The sequence below is a fragment of the Lepeophtheirus salmonis genome, chromosome 4 (genome assembly GCF_016086655.4).
Source record: "Lepeophtheirus salmonis chromosome 4, UVic_Lsal_1.4, whole genome shotgun sequence".
Taxonomy (NCBI): domain Eukaryota; kingdom Metazoa; phylum Arthropoda; class Copepoda; order Siphonostomatoida; family Caligidae; genus Lepeophtheirus; species Lepeophtheirus salmonis.
Genome location: NC_052134.2, coordinates 4,454,356 through 4,479,836, shown reverse-complemented (window position 1 = coordinate 4,479,836; position 25,481 = coordinate 4,454,356). Strand labels below are relative to the sequence as shown.

General features: G+C 33.9%; 2 protein-coding genes across 3 annotated transcripts; both read right to left on the bottom strand.

The window, feature by feature from the left end:
- Positions 1-3,968: 3,968 nt before the first annotated feature.
- Positions 3,969-9,303, bottom strand: Spt5 (Transcription elongation factor subunit Spt5). Its single transcript, XM_040710674.2, has 5 exons — positions 7,718-9,303; positions 6,378-7,657; positions 5,541-5,734; positions 5,268-5,472; positions 3,969-4,430 (listed from the first exon to the last, which is right to left on the bottom strand). Exons 1-5 carry the CDS (start codon positions 9,169-9,171, stop codon positions 4,300-4,302), a joined length of 3,264 nt encoding a protein of 1,087 aa, XP_040566608.1. The 5' UTR covers positions 9,172-9,303; the 3' UTR covers positions 3,969-4,299.
- Positions 9,304-11,869: 2,566 nt separating this feature from the next.
- Positions 11,870-15,655, bottom strand: Vps35 (Vacuolar protein sorting 35). 2 transcript variants are annotated; one of them, XM_040710673.2, is made up of 5 exons: positions 15,037-15,655; positions 13,442-14,209; positions 12,699-13,371; positions 12,396-12,635; positions 11,870-12,337 (listed from the first exon to the last, which is right to left on the bottom strand). In XM_040710673.2, exons 1-5 carry the CDS (start codon positions 15,414-15,416, stop codon positions 12,050-12,052), a joined length of 2,349 nt encoding a protein of 782 aa, XP_040566607.1. In that variant the 5' UTR covers positions 15,417-15,655; the 3' UTR covers positions 11,870-12,049. The 2 variants fall into 2 exon arrangements, with proteins under 2 accessions (XP_040566607.1, XP_071743652.1); XM_071887551.1 differs by having other exon boundaries at positions 13,442-14,238; positions 15,037-15,598.
- Positions 15,656-25,481: the final 9,826 nt, after the last annotated feature.

Genomic DNA, 25,481 nt, shown 5'->3' with positions numbered 1-25,481 from the left:
CCTATCTCAGAGATTCTAAACCTTTTTTTTAGTGATACAACCTTCGTAAAATATTTATTTAACTCAAGTTCACCCAGCAGAAAGTATTTTTAGCTTCAATGACAGGGGCATCCGGAGGATTATATTTTGGAGGGGCCTTGGTTTTTAGGGTTTTATTAAAAAAAGAAACATAAAAAATTTTCAAAAAAAAAGTTAAAATTATACTGCTATTCACATAAAAATTAATTTTTTGGAAAGAATTTAAAACTCACAGCTGATCACAAAAAATTTCAAATATTAAATTTTTCTCCAAAAATATTTATAAATCCATAGCCATTCACATAAAATTTAATTTAATTTCAAATATTAAATTTTCTTGGCAAAAAAAAATTCAAATTTTCTAGTAAAAAACAAAATATCCCCTCCACCCTACGGATGCCCTTAAATAATGTACCACTTGTAAAATATTATTTCAAGTACCCACAAAAGTGTCTCCAAGTACCCCAGGGGGTATACGTAACCCCATTTGAGAACCACTGACCTATCTGATATGACTTTCAAAACTTTAAATATCATGATAAACAAAAATAAAACTTTTCTCATTTATAAAACTTGTTTTTTTGCCTTATGTCAAAAGGAAGTTATATTGCCATACACTATACAATACCCCGTTTAGTCCGGCATTGGCTATATGTACATATTCTTCATTTCAAAATCCTTTACGTATTAAAATCACCCAATCAGGTAGATAGAGTTTGGCAAAAAAAAAAAAAAAGTAAAATTATATCTTGCAGCATCAACGAAAACAGTCCAAATTCACACTTTCTTGTATATTGGCAATTCCAGCGTTATGGACGTTACATTCAGAGATAAATTTGGCAACTAAGCTTAACATTAACATGCTATTGATTTGAATTAGATAATTGAATACACATATTTGTATAAACATATGTAAGCTTGCAATATGAAATGTTTTGAACCTTTGGATTTTGGGAGAAGTGACAAAATACCCAGAGTTACGGCTGTTACAGACATGGACAAGGTTTTTGGACTCACTGAACACATGATGAAAACTCAGTGAGTTTATCTTTCAAAGACTAACAATGTTCAATATCGTTTTGTAGGGAAGGGTTTGAGAAACCCAAAAATCATATTTAGAAAAACTTTTTTTTTTCCTGTTAAAGAAAGATTCAGAAAACATTGCCGTTACGGATATTACACGTCTGAAATAGACAAAAACACTATCATAAACAGGGATTTGCCCACATATGTTTAACTTCAGTGGCCCATTTAAAGGGTAAAAACCAGTCTGGAGAGCCAACTCTTGTTTAGTTATACCGCTTAGTTTAGGAATATTGCTTGTCAGCCAAACAGAGAGAACGTAGGATTTTGCTGGAAACTGTGGACTGTTCAGTTGGTGAAGAAAGTTATGAAGAGAGCTGCTGGTAAGTGACAGTGTACATATCTAATGTATGCCCATCTTTTTCCTGCAGAATCACAATGTTCTATCACACACACAACTATGTATCAACTAAATACATATATCCACAAACACTTTATCACATTCTCACTCAGGTATTTGTTATTTGGGGTTATTAGATGATTTTATTTCTTTTTTACAATCTAAAAAGCTAGGCCTTAAAGCATATTTAATACTTAATTAATGGAATCAAGTGGACTTCATTTTTTCGTAGGAACTGAATTTCGGTTCCTGTGTCGTCTTTTTGTGGTGGTTCTAGTGGATGAAGAGAGAAAAATGAGCAGTTATGATTCCTAGTAGTAGAGTAAATACTGTGTTTGATCAGTCCCCATGACCCAACCTCGACATGAGGCACTCCCTGTATACAATTAAGGGTGGGCACATCTTTCCACTTGCCCTCCAGCTCTGTATGTCTGTGAAGCTCTTAATCTCCTCAGGAGTGGCCTCTTCGATGGTGATGTTTGGGCATCTCATTGCAGCGACTCTGGCAAAATCGGTAGCAGTGTAAACAATTCCCTGTTGGCAGAATATAGCCGTGCTAACAACCTGCTTCACCGTGCCTCCCACACCGTCAAATGCCCCTTTCCTTCGAAAAGAAGAAGAAATAATCATTATTTGCTCTTTACTCCATTCATAAGATGCATTCCATTTAAGTAATATTTCCACCAAATTAGTAGATTTATTTATAAAGACAGTAATTTTAGCATTTTATGGACATTAAATGAGTTGTCCCATAAATGGGCATCATAAAAGCACGTTCCACCAGCCAATGGAGAGATGCAAATTAAATAACAAATTTACAAATTGACACAACATTCCTTCTTGATGAAAAGTAAGGTTAGAAGTCATCTGAAGGAGATTATTGTTTGACATACTGATCATTAAGAAAGCCATACAATTTTATTCACCGAAAAATAAAAGTTTACAGTATTGCGTTTTACCATTTAACTGAGAAAAACATGTACTTGTATGAATAATGTGATCAGATGTATTTTGAGTCTTCAAAATATAGACCTTTATGATACATTTTAAGTAGGTTTTGTTATTAAAATGGGAACTTAATTTTTTCATGGTGAGGTTGACATTTGCATGGAACTGCCCATATACGTCAGGGAGGTCCGCAGTCGGTGGTCCAATTAAGGATTTTTTTCCCTTTTTACTAGAAAGTTAAAATCATTGTAATTTAATTTTCCAAAAAATTTCATTTTTTGTGAATAGCTATGGATTTTGAAATTGTTCTCCCAAAAGTTTAATATATCAAATAATTTTCAAAAAACTTTACATTAAAAATTTAACTTTTAATTTTTCTTATCGAAAAAAATATAATTTTTTGTGAACAGCTGTTGAATTTTGATTTTTTTTCCAAAAAATAATTTTTGTTTGAATAGGACTAAATTTTTTGATTTTTTTTTCCAAAAAACTTAAAATAATGTTTCATAATTTTTATATATATATATAAATATATTTTTAATCCTACGGACACCCCTGTCCGTGGTCCCAATATGTGGACTCTTAGGTGCTGTTCTATTATAATTAGTTTGTAGTTATCATATCAAATATAAAAACTACATAATATTATATGTATCAGACACCAATGTCAAAGGGGTGGATATTTTCAAGGTATATAATATATGAATCTAGGCTTTAGGACAAAAGATGGCCATTTGTGGTTTCTTTTTTCTTCTTCTTCATAAGGCCCCTACAAATAAAACTGCATAAATAAGAATAATAATATTGTCCTTCAAGCCGTTTGAAATAAAATAACCGCAGGATGGACCGATCTTTATCAAGGGCCTTTTTTTTCTTTATAACACACAAAAGTAAGAACTAAACAAAGTATAAATGCTATTTACTTTCAAGTTTTTTTGCATTTCCCAGTAGATAATTAAAAATAACACTCATGAATTATTAGTGTTGGGTTTCGGTCTGGAAATCCTAAACCGGTCTGAGACCGTTATATTATACCGAACTAATTCGGTCCAACAAAAAGCTCGGTCTGTATCGGTCTCATATAAAAATTCGGTCTAGTTCGGCCGCCAAAAAATCGGTCTATACCGATTTTACAGATAAATTGTTTATAATATGACATCCTAAGTTTTTCCAAGTATTATGACGTTATACGAGGTTTAAAAAGAGATACTTCGGATTAATTTTGAACCCGCCGTCTCTTATATGTATACTATATTTGTTCTAGAACTTATCGTGTACTTATGAAATTTTTTTGACAAAACTGAATGACAGTTGATCTAGAAAAAAAATGGTCTCTCAAGTCATAATATATGATACCCAAAAAAATCGGTCCATAGAGTGATACCGAAAAAAATTGATCCACGGTCTGAGGCCGCGGTCTTGGTCAAAAAAGTAGTCCCTTAAGACCGAACCGAAAAAAAAAAAATCGGTGGACTTACTTTTTCTACAACAAAATAATAAATAGTACGAATGAGAGATGAGTTAATAATCTCGGCTGCCGCATTTAATGCGGCCTCCTTGGAACATTAAGAACCAATGATAATAATTTATAGGTGTATTTCGTATCAATATTACTTAATATTATAATAATAATATATTATTATATGTATATAGATATAAATGAAATGAGGCGTGAATGATTTGTATCTTTAGGTCGTTCTTCTTTCCTTTTCACATTCAAACTACTTTATAATGAGGTATTTCATGGATGTTATGCGAATATCTACATACATAACACATCGAAAGAAGAATCCATCCCCGCTTTTCTTTTTGTATGTACAATTTAATTATTAATTATATATAAATATATACATATAATATGTACACACAGAAATAAAACAAATTATAAAAAGAAGAAAAAAATAGTTATTTTAGTCATCAGACTTCATTTTACACAAATATTTCAATTGCAACATCTTTACATCTCCAGCAATTTCGAGTTTCACGACACCTTCTTGGCTATCAATGGAAAGTAAACTCCCAGTAGCGTCTCGATCCTCACCTATAAGTAGGAATAAAAATATGGTTAATAAGTATTAGTATGATTAAGTATGTACATACAACAAAAATAGAACGATCATATTGTAATCCTTTATTTTCATTATTTAGTTTCTTATTTGATTTGATAATAATACCTTCACTTCAAGTCTGGGGAATAATATACAAATCGTATATGTCAAGTATTTTCAAACCCCTCATTATTTTTCAACAAAGGGATATCATAATTAAATATTATCACATGTACATTGTTTATTATGTCAGGGTTGTCCACAGGGGGTGCCCTGAAGGGACTACAGCCCCCTTCCCCCCAAAAAATAAATAAATAATATACTAGAAAATTTTAAGATTTTTTTGTGAATAGCTAGGGATAAAAAAATAACATAATATATTGTATATATATCATTCACTGAATATAATACATAAACAGAGATCTTATTCTGTTACTTGACATCTCATAAATTTGGCTAAAAAGTAGGCAAATAATTTTGATATTAATATTGATAAAAGCATAGTAATAATAATAAAATATTATTGATTATATTATCAGGCATCAAAAGAGCAAAAAAAGAATGCACAAGTTTATTACGGAAATACATTTGAACTTTGACTTGACTTGAGCATCAATCGATGATACTTAAATCACGATGAAAAATCTATAAGCCCCTCTCTATTACCTCCCCATCCTCTTTAAATAAATAAATAAAGGGAGAGACCTGATTCTTCTTTCTCAAATCGCTATAATAATAACAATAATGAATATGCATATAAGCATAATATACTTATTCATTATGATACTATACTCATCCATGCATAAGTGTTAAAGATAATAGCAACATACCCATGATAACTTTAACTTTATCTCCTCTAACAGGCTTGACGGGTTGCAAATGATCTGCAGCGATGGAAACTGTTCTATACTCATCAGGTAGATACACAGAGCACATTCCCGGAGTTACACCTCGAACTACACCGATTTGACCCACAAGGCGTGTGTCATCATGAGTATCACAAATCAGGACCTCAATATCGGGTGAATACCAGTCCTAGAGTTAAAAAAGAGAAGATGGAGGTATCAACACATTAAAGGGCAACATATTTTCATTGTCCTTACCGTTGATTCCAATTCAGACTGAGTTGCCTGCCCAGGCGTTGCTGCATAGGGCGAGGGTGTATGATGACTACTTCCTGGAGTCATGGGGCTGTAACCAAGGCCCGGAGAAGGAGCAGCGTAACCAGGGCTTGGGCTTGGTTGATAATTTTGTCCAGGGCTTGGTGTGGGAACATACGAACTAGGACTTGGCGTCGCTATGAAAAATAAAAATGTATAAATATTATGATATACGTGGATATGAGATATATGAGGATATGGAGTTTATATATATACTTTATTCTACACGCGGAGAATCTAGAATGACTCTCATATTAATATATTATTATACACAAAACACATACGGAACATTTATACATAGGTCACCAAACCTATAGCTATGCATATATATAACAAATATTAAATAATAATAGTTAGGCTCTTTTAAGTATATGCACATATATTTGACTTAAATTCACCTCACAACATCACTTGAGCAAAAAAAAATACAAATATCATTTGATAGTGAGGATGATTCAGGAAATTGTTGTATTGTTTTTCATTGTAAATAGCAATAACAATAATTATCGTGACTTTGAGTCATTTAAGATATTGCTTTGTTTAAAATACCAATTATCCTTTGAAAATTTAATTAACTTTTTTTCTAATTAAAAAAAATGCAGTTGTTTCATAGATCATTTTCGTAAAAGAACAAAAAAATAAATAGAAAGAAAAAAAAACTATGGGAAACAGACACATTATTAATAAATAATATATTTATTTACTACATATACTCAATTCAATAATATATGTATATGTATTTATGTTAACCAGATGGAAAATAAATCAATTTGTACTTACATTGATAGCCAGCTGGAGATGGGGATGCTTGATATGGAGAATATCCTTCACCTGGATTATAGACTGAGCCTGGCGTTGCAGGAGTATAGGGTGCAGATGGAGATTCTTGAGCATAACCAGGAGTACCGGGATTATAATTAGGAGAGGGCGAATCATCAAATGCACCAGATGATGACTCTCCTCCACTTCTTCCGGATTGGCCATCAAAGTCATATTCCCGAATAGGAGCGGGTGTGTTGGTGACAGAAGGATCCCAAGCTCCTGAACCAGAACGTCCGGGCGTACGAGAGCCATCTTCATGAGATGGAGTAGTGGAACCATAGTGAGGAGTACGGGAGCCATCGTACATGGGAGTTTGTGATCCATACATTGGAGTGCGTGAGCCAGGGGCATACATGGGGGTTCCACTTCCAGATCCATAAGAAGGTGTACGTGTGTAAGTAGACACACTTCCAACATTCTGGGAAGGGGTTCCAATAACTTCAATCCGCCCCCGATCTACTGAAATCGTTTGACATTTTGCGTGGAGTTCAACTCGAGCAGTTGACTCTGTGGCATCCTTGACGATACCAATATGACTTTTATACGGCCCTTGTGTAATTTTTATCGTCTTTCCAATCAGTTCCCGATCTCTTCCAATTACTCCTCTACCCCTTCCTCTTCCACGACCCGCTCCTCCTCCGCCGGCACCTCTTCCACTCTGAGAAGGATGCATTGGTGAACTAAGCCTTGGAGACATAAATCCAGGCATGGCCGAACCACCCACACGGTTCTGATTGGTATTTTTACCTCCAGCGATGACTAAATGTCTACACTTGCAGACAAAGATCCCTCCGTTATCAATCATCTTACGACTATGAAGAAAAGCAAAGCTACGAAATAAATGCCGAATTTCACCTTGAAGTCCATTATGAGGCCCGTCAATCACTTTTACAACGTCTTTTTTAATTATTTGATTTTGCTCAGAATCAATAGCAACAGCGTTGCGATTCTCTCTTTTCTTTTGAAGAGCCTGAGGTTTTACACTAACCACTTTTCCCATCATATTTAGAACTTGAAAATTTTCCTTCTGAATCTGAACAATAACACCCACAGTTGAAGAATCAATTTGAACCATATCACCAAACTGGAATTGACCCAGAGAATCCACCCCAGTTGCCATATCAGTACATAATTGAAGATCCCTTGGAAGAACTTTTAACTCATGCATGGTTAAATCAGAAAAGAGAACAATTAAATTTTCTTGTACTCTCACAATCAATCCGGTATCTCCCTCATATCTGTAACATGAATTTCAGTTATAAACATACAATTAGTAAATAATAAATTTGTTCTTTTACCTTCCACCAATAACTCTGACACGGTTTCCTAAAGAAAAGAACTTTCTCAACTCTGAAGCTTGAAACTCGATGGGTTCTTTAAGATCATCATGTTTGGGTAAAATTGTCACTTTACCACCATCAATTGCTATGACCTTGCCTTGGAGATTAACCAACTCTCCCTCCATTACTTCCACATTATCACCGTTTGAAAAACTATGTACGACATCATCTTTATCAGCAGATGAGAGCTCAATATCTAATCCCTCAGGCGTTTCTTCAAATTTCTCTAATTCAGCAAGGGTAGGCTTCACTCCTTCTGAAATAATTGCATTCATAGCAAAGTCCTTATACAGATAACCCTTGCGAGAATAACGATTCCCTTCAAACATGAGAAAGTCACCATCATGTGAAATTTCACCACCAATGGAACGAATCTTTTCGGGATCAAAAAGTTTTGCAGGAGGGCTCTTCTTTTTTATCTTTTTAGATTCATCACTAGGAGTCCGAAGAGCACCTCTGAGACGTGTATAATCAATTCGAGGCAGTAATTTAAGATGAACTGAATTTTGAGACGTATCCACATAGTCCACCTGAGCAAGATCATCCTTATGAATTCCTCTTTTAAGACGAACCCATTGCTTTGGTTTTAAAATACCGGAAGGCTTTTTCATCACACGAAGTACGTCCGTCATTTCTTTAATAGGAACCATTTTTTGTGAATAAGAGCCCAGACGGAGGGACCCTATACCATCGATCAGTTCCTTGACATGAGATTGCTTGAAGGCTTCAATGTAAATATAGCCTTTGACGTGTTCATGAGCCACAACGGATCTAATTTGAAGCTTGGTTGCTTCATCTTGTGCATGAGCAAAGTATTTGTTCATGACCCGAAGCACAGTCTCTTTCTCCATGCCGATAACACATTTGACCATCCAGAGATTGGGATCCTTGACTCCAGGGAGCATTGTCTGCTGAGTGATCTCCTCGGACATGTGCTTCTCATGTGCATCTCCATAGATATCCAGCACTTCCTGCTCTTCATTGTAGCGGGAATTGTAGTAGCGCTCGATTTCTTCTTCGTCTAACCCATCCTCATCCCCGGAGCCGCCTCTTCCAAACCCCAGATGGTCCCTTTGAGCCGCACGCATCCGAGCATCAATCTCTCGGGCTGTTTGACCCGCTTCTTCTGCCTCATTGTTCAGATCCGTGGCGTCGTAGTCGTCGTATCCTTCTTCATCGTCCTCCACGTCGTCATCCACTTCAGCCTCGTCAATGATGAAGTCACTCTTCTTCTTCTTCTTCTTGGGCTTCGCCTCATACTCTTCCTCCTCTTCAGAGTCGTATTCTTCCTCGTCCTCCTCATCCTCATCAGACTCGTCACGACGACGACGACGACGTCCGCTACTCCGTCCACGACTCCTCGCAGGGCTACTTTCGCTCGCATCCGAGCCACTCCCTTCGCTATCAGACATTTCTCCAACAAGTCAAAGTAGGACCCAAGGAAAACGATCAACACACTATTTCTTAGTACAAATTAGTTATTATTTCACTTCAGGCATAGCCACAATTCCTTCTCTCTCTTTTTCTCTTTTTAATTCTAGCTAGACACAATGCACGAGCACCAACTGTTATCCAACATCAACTCATCCCTCCCGGCCCACAATTCACTATCTATTTGCATATTCATATTTCATTTCAAAAGTAATGTAATTAAATATCATATAGAGAGTTTCCATTTGACGTTAGTATTGTTGATATTGCCCCTTTTGGGGGCAACATCAACCAAATTTTACAAAAATGAAACCACTTTTTCTTTAATATTATGGAATAGGGGGAACTCTTGAGTGGCAAAATGGGGCCAAGTTAAATTCTACAGCCTATTTAAAATCTATCCCACGGAATGCATAGTTTTATTATATATCAAATCTTAATATCAAATATTTATTAGAAATATGTTATTACATCGTTATACAATCTTAGTTCCATAGTGTAGTTACAACTACAAACTATTAAAATGGAAATGATAAGCTCTTTTCCTCTAATTATTCAACTTTTTTCGTCCTAAGAAATCAAAAACAAGTAAAAAATATACAGATTTAAACAATTTATGGGGATTTTCAGTACATATTACTCTGATTTTATTCAAATATCAATGTTTATTATTTGCATCAAGTAGTATTCAATGCAAGTGTTCAGTCTTTTTTTAATTCTTAAAGTCATTTTATTGAGTTTCATCAAGATTTCTTGGAAATTTATGTATTTTAGGTAACTTTGAACCCCCAAGATGGCGTCTCCTTCAATCATTATACCATTAATGACGTCAGTGAAAATGTTCTATTCATTATTCATAAAATAATCATGTCAATATTTATATAATAAATATAAGTAAGTGAAAAACATTATTTTAACCGTACTATATGGCTATAACCGTTTTTTTCTATTTCCATAAAATTATTAAACTTAGATAATATCTATTTTTGGCTATAACTAAACCCTTAAAGGATAATAATATTATTTATAACTCGACTATATGATCTAGTAAACAATATACCTAATATATTTATTAATATCTCTTGCCTGGAGCAATTTGCAATAATATTAGATTTTATGAATCTATACTTATAAAAAATAAAATATCATTATATAAATCAATGTTTGCCTATATTAATCTTGAAATACATAATTGTCAGGTTTATAATGAATTTTATTGTCATGAATTGATCATTTCTATAAAATTAAACCAACCCTGTGGCTCCCCTCTTATTTGCAAATTCTAATGAACATTAATTACAATTTATGTATATATTTAGACCAGGGGTATACAACCTGCAGCTCTCAAAGGTTTTATAGAAGCCCTTTTCTATACCATTAGTCTCTATCTCTTCTAGTAGCCTTTCGGGTGAAAAGGATACATACCTCTGATTTAAACTTTCTTTTGTATAAAATTTTAGATATACAAATATAAATTCGCCTAATTAAAGTTATTATACAAAAATTGCCACCTTAATATAAACCTTTAGTAAATTTATATTCTTTCAGTCTAACTCTGACATTTCTTACAAAAATACAACATTAACAAATAATTCTATATCTACCTATGATTTAACTATTACCTTCAGTCAGAAAATCAAAATAATCAATTTTGTTTTGTATTTTTTGATAAAAAGAACATCATACGAAATCAAATTAGTTTTTTATGAGTATAAATAATTATTTCTATGTTGCAAAATATTCCAGTCAACAGACAATTCAAAGCATACGTGAACACTTTGCCGAAAAAAATATCAAATATATTTTATGATGATTCATGCTGCAATAAACAATATGTTATTATGATTCCCATTCAAGTTATACAAATTTAAAAAAATCGAAATTTAAATTATTTGCAATGATTAAAAACTAATAATTGATTCATTTCGTTATGAGGATGCTTCAATAGTTGATTCCAATAATATTCATGACAACCGTACAACAATTAAATAAATGAATTTGAAGGAGAAAAAATATTGATGAAGAGGAGTCAATAATTCAATTGACAATTTGAATAAATTAATCGTTTAGTTCGAATCTGTTGGACTGCCCATGTATCTGGTCAACTTCTGATCGACAGTCATATTACCATCAAATTTATTCTATTATTTTTAATATATTTAAATCCAAAAAATTAGAATACATGATACTTAATTTCAGTATTTGTTAACTTAATAACTAATTAAGTACTATCCCAACAAAATATATATAGGAAATATATCATATATGTAGCAATGAGCTACACCGGTAAATATGGCCGGTTCTCCCCTAAGGACTTTATCGTTGAATAATAATGTATATAGATTTTACTATGTATACTAATGTTAGTAAAATTTATGAGTCTAAGTGAGTAAGACCTCTTATTGAAACAGCCAAATATATAATAAATTATGAATTAACATGATATAAGGAGTAGCAAAATTACAACTTACACCGGAGCTCGTAAAATTTCAAAATCTCTAGTAGCCCTTCGGACAGGTTTTGCAAGCTCTGCAAATGAAATGTTGCATGAATATTTAAACCTTTGGGATGAATAAATACCCCTATGAAGTAAGTGAGAGTTAAAGGTAACTTAAATCTCATATTAAGAGCTCATTTGAACTCCATATTTACAATAATGAATATATGTAAAGACTTTGATAAAAAATAACGAAATTTTAATATTAGGTATATGATAAAATAGAAAATAAAACATTCAATTTTGACTCATCTAACAAATAATGGTTGTAATGGTAAACAATGATAATAAAAATAATGGTATATAGATATATAAATAATAATAATCACTTTTCTACAGATTTAAAAAAAATAAAAAACTTTTCAAACATCATCAAATAAAATGTTAAAATGAGCTAAAGAATTATCAAAATGCTGGTTAAGCTGATCCAATTCTTCATCCATTTCAAGTGCAGATATTTCTTCCTTGATTTTAGCTATCAATTCTTGAATCATATCCTTAGTTATTAACTTATTTCCCTTTTCGAAAAAGTAAACGTATTTGTTTAAGAGTTCAATAAAGAGCTGAACGCGAGATGCAGAGTCAATGCATTGAGATGCTATTTTGACTCCTTTTTTTAAGCAATCTAAAACACGCTTTCCATCTTGAAGCTAAAATAAAACAATTTTGTTAAATATCACACCTATTCAAATGTGCTGAACGACTTACTTCCTTCCCGTCATTGCTCTTAGTTTTCCCGGACCAAAACAAATGAGAACACACTTGGACACCACGACATTGATCTGGTTTTTTAAGTAACTTTGAAGCGGCTAAAGCACATTGAGTTCTTAACGGATCATGATTTTCTTCAGTAAAGCAAGTCATTTGCTCTAAAGTTCCAATTATCAAACTAATTGCTGTTAATTGGGCTCTAGACTCACTAATTTCATCTTCATAAATGGAAAAGGCCTAAATGAATATATATTGGTTAAGAGACTCAATTAATTATACACTACAGAGCTCAAAGCATACCTGAGACATAAATTCATACGCGAGAGTTTCCTGATTTTCCCATACTATTTTATCCATGACTGCAGCACCTTGTAGATAGAGGCGTAAAGGAAGCTCAGCCATATCTGCTTTAACGAGAGCTGAAATGGTATTATGACTAAATTGTAGTACTTTATCAACTTTCTTTTCCCATTTGTCGTCCTTTTTTCTAGCATCATAGTACATTTGGGCCAATCGATAGGATTGAACTATGATAGATGGAAGTGTAGAACCAATTCTTTTAGGACCTCCAGCACCAAGATGCTTCTTCGATACATTTAAAATTTGGAAAAACTGGTCTAAGTCAGAGCTAACAAACATATGAACAAGCCTGCCCATGAGTCCTTGCTCTTCAACGAACTCTTCCGGGTCAGGCCAATTATCTGGACTTGGCCCTTCATCTTGAGTTACTATGAGTGGAGAGCACATGGAAAGGATGATTTCAACTTGATCAGCAGTAGGTATTGTAGTTTCATTATCAATTATGTTATTAGTAATAAAATTAGCCATGGCTCTACGACCTTCGAAATCAAATGTGGCTAAAAGTGGTAGGAAATGTTCTAATTTGGATACGGTTATGATATCATTATAATTAATGATTGGAATTTTAAGAAGCTTTTCAAGTTCACATCCTACAGGCGTATCAAACTCAACTCTGAAATGGGATAAAATAAAGGGTATCATATGATTTGTAACTCCCCAACAGATTAAATGAGATCATTTACCTTTCTAATTGAATATTGTCAAAAAGTTTTTTAGTAACGGAGAGTACAGTATCAACATAATCGACTCGATCAGAATAACATTTGTAAGCCATGTTCGATAAAGACACTTGTAGGGATACAATATCTTCAGGAGGAATACTATCGCCCCGTCCTGATATTATGGAAGCGACTTCGTGACTAAAAATATCAAAAAGTTGAACATCTCCAGGAACCCATCCAGACTCTTCTCGAGTAGCATAAAGAGCCAATCGATCAATAAGGGATATGATGACGTTCTTAACATTAACTTTCTCATGCAACTGTCCACAGGCATTAAGAAAGGGAACAAGAGTCGCTAAATGCATTTCATCGGGGAATACTTGAATGATACACTCCATGAGATATTCCTGAGCAATGGGTTCACGACATGAAACAACTTGCTCTAGTATACCAGGTAGAACAATCTTCCTGTACATGTCAACATCCACACTTTCAAGTTGTGACAGGCGAACAAGATTAGTACCCACAAGGATCCGTAACTCCATCCGTTCCTTTTCTTTTCTATCTCTATCACGGGAATGACCCTGGTAATGCATGCGAACCCAGAGTTTATTCATTTCAGCAAAATTGAGCTGAATAAAGTCAATGGAGTCTTCCACGGTTCCTTCGCCTTCTTCTTCTTCTTCAATGCAGTCAGGAAGGATGTTTCGAGTACATTGTAGAAGATAATTACGGAGAAAAAGACCACGAAGAGGATGTTGAACTCCTCGGCACATTTCTACGAGATCCCTGCAATTAGAACAAAAAATAGATAATGACTAAGACTCAAATAGAGACAAGTTAAAGGAAGGAAATCAGGGCTGCCAGTCCTTGGGTTTTACAGTATCCTCTTTGGATTCTCAGGCTTTTCGTATATAATACGCTAATTAAGGTGCTATTTACTTACAAAATAGTTTGGTACATTTTAGTTATTTGATTCAAGCGTATATTTTGGATGCAGTCTTGTGCTTTATATTACATACACGTTTTTCCAACATGTATGGTGTAAAAAGCTTCAAAATTCAATGAAGCATCTTCAAAATATAGTGACGCTATAGGCACACTTTTCTGACATTTCGCGTTTGAACTACTGTTAATATAAAAAATGAGTGGATTGATTCAATACATATATAAAATTTATGATTGACAGTTAAAGTACTTGCAAAATAGGTTGAAAATACCGAAAGAAAATTAGAGTAAAATTTGATAAAATAAGCATTTAGGAGAAAACGTAATTTTCGGGGTTCTAGAATCCTTAGAATATGCTCTTGCAACCAAAAATTAAGGCTAAAATTGAATTTGTAACCCTTCTCTGTCCTCCCTAGTAATATATAAATGTTATCAAGTAAAATAAAGGAACAGAAAGGGATGAACGAATTAATGAGGGTTACAAAGGTAACTGAGGAGATTGAAGAGGTGTGCTGTTGCTATAATTATGGACTAAAGATAAGAAAATAACTCATTCATTAAATATTTTTATAGCATTGAGTTGTTTTTTAAATCTTGTATTAAAAGGCAAGGTCTGGGGTTTAGTTGGAAGGTTGACTGGGAGCCCTGAGGCTGAAGCGAATTAGTACTTGAGGATGTCTTTTTTGGGATATTCCTTTGTTTGAATGTAGACGAGTCCCACGGTGATGAGCAAATACATTCGAGGCACAATTTGGCCTGCGTATTGCACCAATTCGTAGAGGTCCTCCACTTTACGATCTCTACGAAACTCTTCTAGAAGAAAGGACTCCAAGTGTCGAACTTCATCACAGATGCCCATGTAGAGTTGATAGTAGCTTTTGGGACTCAGGGCCGAGGTCCGAAGCTTGCCCAAAATCTCTGAGGCAAATTTGAGGCCATCCATAAGCTTGTTTTTGTCCAGACATCGCTTCATTTGGAAGGATCCTTGCTTCACGGCGGTCAAGGTATCCTCCAAGAGCTTCTCCTGCCCCTCGTACTCGATCCGCATCCTATTCGACAGACTTAATCGATTGCACGCAAATAGAATCAATCTCTCAAAGGTGAAAGAACGCCTACCAATTCAATGGAGCTGCAATAGAACTTCTAATTCACTACTCTTTGCTCAGTTTATTATCTCTAGGCAGCTCTAGCTGCTAAACGATTCCTTATTTCAACAACTTAACGATGAATAAATAACAAGAAGAGCAGCTCGAAATCCAGCTGCTACCTAGCTAAGAAAAGGAAAACAGAAAAAAGGAATAAATAAAAGGAAAATATTCCTACGCAACCTCGAAAAATAGAGCGGTTTTCCAAAAGCCTCATAAATTGGAACCCACAATTGAGGGTGACTCCACCTTGGGGGCTCAAAGTTGAGTTTTTTACTATATAAAATATACAAATTTCCCATAAATCTTAATGAAACTTTCTCAAATGGTTTTAATAATGAAGAAAGACGCAATACCTGCATTGAATACTACTATGTCAATGATAAATACTGATAGTAGAATTAAATCAAAGTAATAGGTATTAAAAATCCCTATGAAATGTCTAGATTTGTATATCTTGTTTTGTTTTTGATAGATTAGGGACAAAGGAAGTAGAATAATTAGAGTAGAACATCTCATTATTTCAACTATAATAGTTCATAGTTGTAACTACACTATGGATATAAGATTGTATAACGACATATTTTTAACACATATTTAATATTAGAATTTGATATATAATAAAACTAGCATTAGAGGGATTGATATTTAATAGACTGTAAGATTTAAGTTGGCCCTAGTTTGCTATTTAATAAATAACTTAATAAATTGATTGTTTAGGGCCCCAAAATAGCCGATATCTTCAATGCTAACGTCACGTGAAAACGCACAATTTTTGATCGAATTTAACTGGTATATATTATTGTTTAATTATATTGTAGGACACATACTGCAACCAGTAAGGTACAAAAACCATTCTATTTTTACGTAAATAATTAAAACCATTTAATAATCTGATATATTCCGAGAAATTCATTTAAAGGTATACAACAATTCCTCATTTTAATGTCATTGCAACTAAGTCAGCTCAGGACTTCTGGATTTCTACTTATACAAATTATTGCTAATTTAAGAAAACCATTGCAAAAAGTTATGAACACTTATATATGATCAGACATATATTTTAAATATTACTTCCTCTACATAATTATACAAACAAAATTAATGATAAATAGATTGGGAGCTAGAGAAAGATGAAATAGGCTTCCATGATAAATGTATATTCACTCAACCTTCTAAAATTGAGGAAACACTTTTTGCTTATGGCTGAGTTATTTAATTGGAACTTGTATAATTTAGTCAAAATTTAACACAACATACCAAAATATGTCTGCTATTGTTTGATTATACAAATTCACTAGTTCTTCTACAAATTGCATTTGAATGGGACCCATTTAATGTTGCAACTTCTCTTAAACCTAAGGACGATTGAAACAGTATAAAAAATCAAGTTTGGGTCAGAAATAGCTTGAATAATATTTTTGTAGGGACTATTAATTAGTCCTTCTAAGGTTTTGAATAATCAACTTTCAATCTATCATAGCAGATACCGATTAAAATGTATATTATAGATCGGATAAATTCACCCACATACCTCTTCAGGGTCCTGCTCTGACTAATGAACATACTTACTATGATACATAAACTAGAATGGGCATTCGGTAGAGTGTAAACCCCTCCTTAAAATCAATTTCCCTAATAAATTATGGTCAATTATGTACTTTTAAAATTTTGTGTGACCTTGATCTTTGACTTCTCAAAATTTAATGACCTCTTTCTGTTAACATATATAATTTTCCTAAAAAGTTTGACCATAATCGGTTCGTAACTTTCTTCAGAGTCCTGCTTATGTACAGACAAACAAACATAGATGATTACATAACTTCAGTTCAACTTTGTGGGGGGAGATAATAGAGCATTTTCATTGATGTCATAAATAACATCATAATTGAAGGAGATGCCATCTTGTGGGCTCAAAGTTGATATTTTTACTACATAAAATGAGCAAATTTCCAGTAAACCTAGATAAAACTCCATCAAAGGGTTTTATTAATAAAAAAGACTTAACACTTCCATTAAATACTACTTAATGACATTTATAAATAATCATGTTTGAATTAAATCAAAGCAATATGTTCTGAAAATCCCTAAAAATGGTTAGATTTATTCTTTTTTTTTATCGATTATAAACGAGAAATGTAAGATAATTTCAAGAAAAAATCTTATTTTACACATTATAATTGTTAATCTTTATCAAAAATATGGAAATAAGATTGTATAACGATGTAATAACATATTTTAAGATTCATACAAATATATACATACATAGTAAAACAAGACAATTGAACGACAAACATTTTATAAACATTAAAGTTTAAGTATTTCTAATCTTTGGTTCCATTTTGATATCCATTTGTTCACTATTTTACTTGATATTAATGAAAAAATGGTTTTTATTGTTGTAAAACTTGTTTGTTTTGGCCCCCAAAATGGACGAAATCAAAATTGTGACGTCACCTAAAAATGTTATATCAAGAAGAATTAACATTAAGAGGAAACCAGAGCACTTGTTACAGCTCTCCTTTTTATATTAAGTGATAAAATATCCCCAATGTCTTATCAATGAGTGAATTTTGATCAAATTTAATCAACCAATAGCAGTTATAGGAAAAAAAAATGAAAAATGACTAAGTACATTATTATTTATTACTCAAATTGGTCTTAAAAAAATGATTTTGTCCCCTCAAAAACAGTTTTTCTCGAATATCTCGAAGAAAGGATGACAATTTTTTTTTTTGCCACAATGGTTTGCAATATATTATACAATTATGATGTAAATTTTATGAGTTTAGCTCTTTTTATGTTCAAGTGAAAAGCCTATTGTAACACTCATATTTTGGAACTGCCCCCGATCTTCCCTACGTTAGAGGTAGTGATGAAAATCCTTTGTAGAATGGGCATGTAAAATAGAGAAACCGAAAATCAGAATGAGACTCCTGACAATTTGAAGAAGTTTTTGGAGAGAAATAATAATGCTCATGACGTTTCACTAGATCAACCCCAATCAGCTGTGACAAAGGAGGAAAGAAGGAAGGTAATAAACAAAGGCATTTGCTGTAATTTTTGTGACTCTCATGCATTTACAGAGTAGTTTTGAGTAACTATTATGTATATAATATACGTGTTCATATAAATTAAATTGTAGGCTTATTCCTTCACGTCCACATCCTTTTTTTCTCTCGGTCGTTCCTGGATTCCTTTTTTAATAGTTTGTGTCTTCTTCGTCTCGTCATGGACACAATACTAACAAAGACTTAGAATTATAGTTCCGCAACAAATACTCAGGGTTACACTCCGTCTTTTATGAGCACACACGAATGTTCTATCAGGAAAAAAGAGAACGAGGATGGAGAGAGATGTACTAATTCATTAAGACCCTTATTAACATTAGCTGCCTGTTATATGATTATTAATACTTTTTTTTAGGGGGGGATGAAAATGAATAACTGATATAAAGAGGGGAACACTATATATATAAAATAACATTAGTGCAGGTAAAATGCTTAATCATTTTAAAATTAATATTTTAGTTATGTTATTATGCATCTTTAAAATAATTTACACAAAAGAAAGGCGGGAAAACTTACTTTTAGGGGGAGAAGTTAATACCAGGACGATCCATTAAATAATGAACAAAGAAGAAAGAACGGACGCAACAACTGTTTTTCCTATTCTAATTTTTCATTACAAACATACCAACTCTGTTAAGTACATTATTATGTCATTTTCATTTTTGTGAAAGAACATGAAATATCAAGATGTTCACATGTACTCTATACAAACATAGACTGATTGTTATAAAATATAAAGATTTAACCCCATAAATGGTATGCAATTAATTTGGAAATAAATTCTTTGTTTGCTTAGTTACGTTCAAAATAAACACCCACGGCTAAATATTTGAACTTAAATGCATTCACATTAACGTTTTTATGTTCTAACTTATATATAGACAATTCGACTTATTGGTCGAATATTTTCAATTAATTTAACTATATTAAATATGGAATATTATAAATTTTACTGAGTTTAATCAAGTACTAAGGAAAATTACATTTATTAAGAGGGTTATTAACTGTAAGCATTTTCGTTATGTAAAAAAAAAACCCCTGAAAATTAACATGGTACCCCTGACAATTTGAAGAATGTTTAGGTGGAGAGTAGCTTAGCTGTCATGGTGTTTCATGATGAATGAAATAAACACACATCCTAAGTTTTTTATCAAGCAAGGACATAGACAGGAATAAATTACTCCGTTATCGATCATAAATTCTAATTTAAATCTTACTCTCCATCAATCATGAGTTCACAATTCAGACGCTTATGGTTACACACTAGATGTTCGCTCCTCAAGAATGAAGACAAAAAAAACACTCGTGCGGTTACCAACAACAAATCCGAAAATGACACCCTAAAAAGCAACAGCAAAGCGGTGATTCCAACGATTCTGTTCTGGTAATATGTACGTCGAAGGTGAGTCATGCTCTGGTTGGCCAATCATAAAAAAATGTCGATGAAATAATGGAAAACGTCGAGTTGGACTGGCATGTGAGCACTTATTACATTTTCCAGGAATTAAAAAATAGCCAGAAAACCGTTTGGAACAATTTGCATAAGGCTGACCTTAAGAAGAAGCTCGATGTAAGGGTGCCATTCGAAATGACGTAAAATAACCTTTTGGATCGAATTGATGTTTGTTACTCTTTGCAGAAATGTAACGAAATGGATCCATTTTTGAAGCGTATGGTGATTGGCGATGAAAAATGGGCCGCATCAGATAACAACAACTGAAAAAGATCGTGATCAAAGCACGTTGAAGTGGCTCAAACGATAACCAAGCTGGATCAACGACCAAGAAGGTTATTCTTTGTGTTTGGTGGGATTAGAAAGAAGTCTCCCCTTATGAACTGCTCCCATCGGTAAAAAAACTCAAGTCGGACTTCATTGTCAACAACTGACCAGACTGAAGCAGGTGTTTGACAAGAAGCGGCCAGAATTGGCCTATAGAAAGGGTGTTGTGTTCCATCAAGACAACGCCAGGGTATACACATCTTTAATGACTCCCTAGAAAATCTAAGAGTATGGACAGTGTGTTCCATCACACCTGCCGTATAGTCCAGAGCTGGCACCAAGCGATTATATCCTTTTCAAGCATTTGCAAAATTTTCTTGATCGTACACAACTGGCCTCAAGAGAGACTTGTGAAAATGAGGTGGTCAAGTTTTTCACCAAGGGGGACGAAGCCTTTTCAATCGCGGAATAATGAAATTGCCTTCAAAATGGACAAATGTTATCAAACAAAATTGATGCATATTTGATCTAAATCGGATAATCCGAACGATTTAGATTTTATTGTCAAAATAAAGTGAAAAAACGCTCCGAACATTATACTTTACCTATTATATATATAATTATTAGTTGTTACTATTGGTAGGATTATTCTTGGAGTCAGAGCGGAATTGAGAATCAAAAATGGAGTAATTCCAGCCTGTCCTTGCTTGATACAGAGTGGAACTGGTGTTTTTTTCCTTTTTCTCATAGCGATCCATCTAATAGAAAAACGTGATGACACCCTAACTGCTCTCTACAAGGATTGTTCAAATTCTTAAGGTTACCGTATTACGTTTCAGTTTCTCTTTTTACATAACAAAAATGCTGACGATTTACGTCCCTAACTGTTAGTGTAAGAATTTAAAATTTGTTTGAAGGGAAGGGGTGTGGGGAATTGTACAGTTTTTCTTGGGAACCCTTAGACGTACAGGCTTAAAAACCAGTTTATTAGATTCAGCAGACAATTTCGTATAAGTTCGGTTTACAAAGCGTTGAAAATGTCCTTCGAGTACAATCGTCGTGCAGCTATCATTGTCGCTCTCAGTGCAGGCCGTGCACTAAAAGAGATCATCGACTTTCTCAAGTTGTCCTCTGCCACCGTGTACAAAGTCGCAAAGGAGTTCAAGGAGTCTGGAGGGATGGGAACACCAACAAAGAAAGAAGGCAGATCGATCTGCGTAAAAAATTAGATTTTGGACAATTTGGAGATGTTCTGGTCTAAGGAAATGTGGCACCCTAGGCCCCCGGACTGCAATCCTTTGGGTTATTTCGTGTGGGGCGTGTTAGAGAGGGAGTCCAACAAGTGAGCTCACAACAATTTGGCTTCTCTGAGAGCCTCCATTATTGAGGCTGTGAACAATATGAATAAAAATCACCTGATCAAGGCGTGCAGCAGGTTCCGCACCAGGTTAGAGGCCGTAGTTGAGGCTAAGGGTGTTTGAATTGAATGATTAGGTTCATGAAGGGTTTGTATATAAATGAACTTGTAAATATCTCTACTATTTTAAGAAATAAAAATGTTTATGTCCTTGTTTCGAAAATTCTTAATTGTAAAACCGCACCCTGTATACAGGGCATAAGATCCCAATCCCAAACAATATTGTCTTATATATAAACAAGAAAAGAATTATATTTTTATTTATTAATAAAAGTCATCCTGTTTTTGAGCTGACTTCTACCTAATACAAAAATACCGCGGATCCCAAGTACATCCCCATTGTCTTTAACGACATTTTTGTTCTATATTTGTAGTCCAAAAGTTATAGAAAAGTAGCGAAATATGTATTAAAGAAGATGTATCTTGATAGCGGAGTGTTAAACATAGTTATAATGCTTTGTTCTTACGTTTTCTTCGCTCTGCATAATTAATAGTAAGTGAGCCTCCTTTTTATTTGGTTAATTAGACCGTGTCTTTTGTCTTTTGGGCTCCCACTGACTGATTAATTAATAAGTGTGTCGTTACGTCACCCCTTCCTTGGGTGACGTCATTACTCTTGGGGTGACCAACTTATTCTTGACTTGACTTTCAACTATTTTAGCAGAAGATTATGGCTAATCTATTTTTACCTTCAAAAGAACGGCCCAAGGGAAGAAATTAACTCTGTAACCTCGTGCTCTTTATTTTAAGTTCTCAAGTAAATGAAAAATCCAAGGAAGGAAAATTAATACATACACTTGAATAGTAATGGTTAATAGAAATACAAGGTTAGACCATCATGTAATCCGGCTTGCTAAAATTTTCAATCTGATGTATTGTCCTGACTGCTGGGCAAGACAGGCATATTTTTACAATACAAAACACGCAATCACTCATAGTCTATGACGTCACTATTGCTATAATTTTCAATTTAATGTATCGTACCGACTGCTGGGCAAGAAAAACAGATTTTGACAAAACACGGAACCACTCATTTACTATGACGTCAATATTAAATGCGTGGGGGAAGTCAAACATCAGTCATACACGCGTTATGGTATACCATTATACTTCTATTAACCTTGTTGAATAGTACTAGAAGATTTATGTGGGATACTTTTGTGTTTCTCATAGAAGAAAAAAAGGGATCAACTATTAGACATGTCAATTTACGGCATATTGATGTTTATGAAATTGATATTAAATTTAGGTTGAAGGAGTAAGAATTAGCTGGTGCTAACCCTAGATTTGGCTTTGGACAGGCATGTTTTTACTCAAAGTATCCGATGGATGTTAGAAGACGGTTGGATGACTTAAAAGAAGGACACCCTTATTCTTTGAAAAGTGCCGGGGGTATGGCAATAGATGTTAATAGATTTGAAAATGAAGGGAATCGATAAAATAAATTTTAATTGGAAAAATTAATTTACTATAACGTTGATTGATACTTTTAAATGTATGAATGAAATTAAGGCATTGAGTGGTTGGAAAATTTGGCGAAATAATTGGGCATTATCCTGAAAAGAATCCGTCAGATAGAGTAGCTAAGGATAGTTGTCAGAACTATTGAGAGGGATGAAGGATGAAGATTTTATAGTGTAAATTGTGACCCACCAGGAGATGATTCCTCTGATTGTCCTTATTGATGGTTGTCTAATTAAATTAAGCTTTAAAGGAGCTCAATTGCAGTGTCAAAACTGTTTTAGCTTTGAGCTTAACAAGTTCAGCTGGGAGAATGAAAGAATTCAAGCTCATGAGTATGAGAAGTCTTTAAAAGCTTCTATGGCTTCAAGGGGCATATCTGATAATATTATATTAAAGAACAGTTCTAATATGATGGATAAATCAAACCAGAATTCTTCTGAGAGAGTACAGGAATCATTAGTCCCTAGTCCTGTTACTATTGAGAGTAGCTTGGGGCAAGAAAGTGGATAATAACATTATGCCAAATAATTAACTAGATAACTTGGAGACAAAGGAGCGTTTAGTGGAGTCTAGTGCTGTCGATAATACTCAAAAATCAAGCTTAGCCGGTTATAGTGAAGTTTTTTGTGAGGCTGTCCCTAATGGAGTATGTGTCCCTAAAGAAGTTCTGACTAGGGATACAATTTGGAAAAGAAAATGACATGATTGAAAGTGAAGAAGATTGGGTCGTCATTGATCAACGCTCTTCAGATGCAAGAGAGTGGAAAAGGAGGTGAGGAAGGTAATACAAAAAAAAAAAGCCTGGTAGTTTATCTAAACCATATTTTGATCTCAAGTAAATTATGACATTTCAATTCGTTCAGAATCAGCAGGAAAGAGGAATAAACGGGAGAGTGGTTACTCACGTGGAAGGGAGTAAAAACTGTTCGAAATAGGTCAGTTCATCGTAGAGGGTCACGATAATTAGAGTTCTTAATTGTTGTTATCCATATACATACTTTCCTGTGATAACTTCATCTGCCGGTATTACATTGTCAGAAGTAGACACATCAACCCCAAAAGATTTTATTCTTTTACTCTTTTTTTAGAGAATAGAAGTGATGTTGAATTAGTTACCAAGTTTAGAGAGATATCTGGCCTGGAGCTGAACAAAGAGAAGGTATCAATTCTCCCCATAGGATCATGGATCCCTAATCAAGAACTCAGTATAAGTACCTGCATGGTAAAAACAAGTATTAATATTCTGGTCATAGAGTGGGATAGATATGTAATTCGTATGAGTAAGTGGGATTGTGTTTGTTCCCAGATTTGTCAGAGGTTGAGTAAGTGGAGAAGATTTAATCTTCAGAAGAGGATTGACCTTTATAATATACAGGTAATAACTTCGATACATAATACAGCTACTTTATCTCCAAGGATCGCTGAAAAAACCATATTAGAAGGGGAAAAATGGTTACCAAGATTGTTTTCTACAAGTTATATAGTAGCTATTGAAAGACCCAGAGCACAACTAGGGAGAGGAATTTCTCTTCTGTCAAAAATAATCCCTAAAATTAGCAGGAAGATAATTATAAATATGGCAAAATACCCAACCTTGGAATGGAGAAGCACAATTACAGCAAGGAATATATATTCGAGAATAATGATGGGAACAGATCTCACGAATACAATACTCGGTGCAATTTCTGGGGATTAGGCTACTGCACAAAGAATCATCTGGAAATGCAGGGCTGTATATCAGGGAGATTCATTAATAGATATAATCAAACAAAATTTAGGGAAGAGTTGTTTTTTCACTAACCTCAAAGATCCTGAATCTCTGAAGAAATATGCAATCAATAGTGGAATTCTTTCCATTATTGATATTGATAATTTTGTACCATTCAGGGACGGAAGATTCAAGTTTCCCTCACAAGAGCAGCAAAGTCCCACATTATACCTTGAGCCTTGGCATCTTAAAATGAAAATTCCTAATTCATCAGATGTTGTGGAAAAAAATTATGATGATCATATCTAGCTGTTAGGGCTCCCGGAAAACTGAAGAAAGAGGATATTAAATTCTCTGAGAGGAATTAAGGATGACAGAAAGTTTACTGCTCAATTCCAAATCTCAGATGGTGGTAAACATTTTAATGATCCTTTACATGCTTTCGTGGATTGTTCTGTTGTGGGTGTTTTAAAGTCCCTGGTAAAGTTAAATTTAAAAGGATCAAAACATGCTAATACTAACGTTTCAAAAGATATTGTTTTGTTAGGGATTTCCAAAAGGAACAGAGGAGTGTCATCTAAAAGCAAG

Coding starts and splice junctions, on each gene's coding strand:
- Spt5 (XM_040710674.2), bottom strand. CDS start 9,171: ATGTCTGATAGCGAAGGGAGTGGCTCGGATGCGAGCGAAAGTAGCCCT. Junction 7,658..7,717: donor GTCAGAGTTATTGGTGGAAG/GTAAAAGAACAA, acceptor TTCATGTTACAG/ATATGAGGGAGATACCGGAT. Junction 5,473..5,540: donor AGTCTGAATTGGAATCAACG/GTAAGGACAATG, acceptor TTTTAACTCTAG/GACTGGTATTCACCCGATAT.
- Vps35 (XM_040710673.2), bottom strand. CDS start 15,416: ATGCGGATCGAGTACGAGGGGCAGGAGAAGCTCTTGGAGGATACCTTG. Junction 14,210..15,036: donor CCCAAAAAAGACATCCTCAA/GTACTAATTCGC, acceptor TTCTAATTGCAG/GGATCTCGTAGAAATGTGCC. Junction 13,372..13,441: donor GACAATATTCAATTAGAAAG/GTAAATGATCTC, acceptor ATCCCATTTCAG/AGTTGAGTTTGATACGCCTG.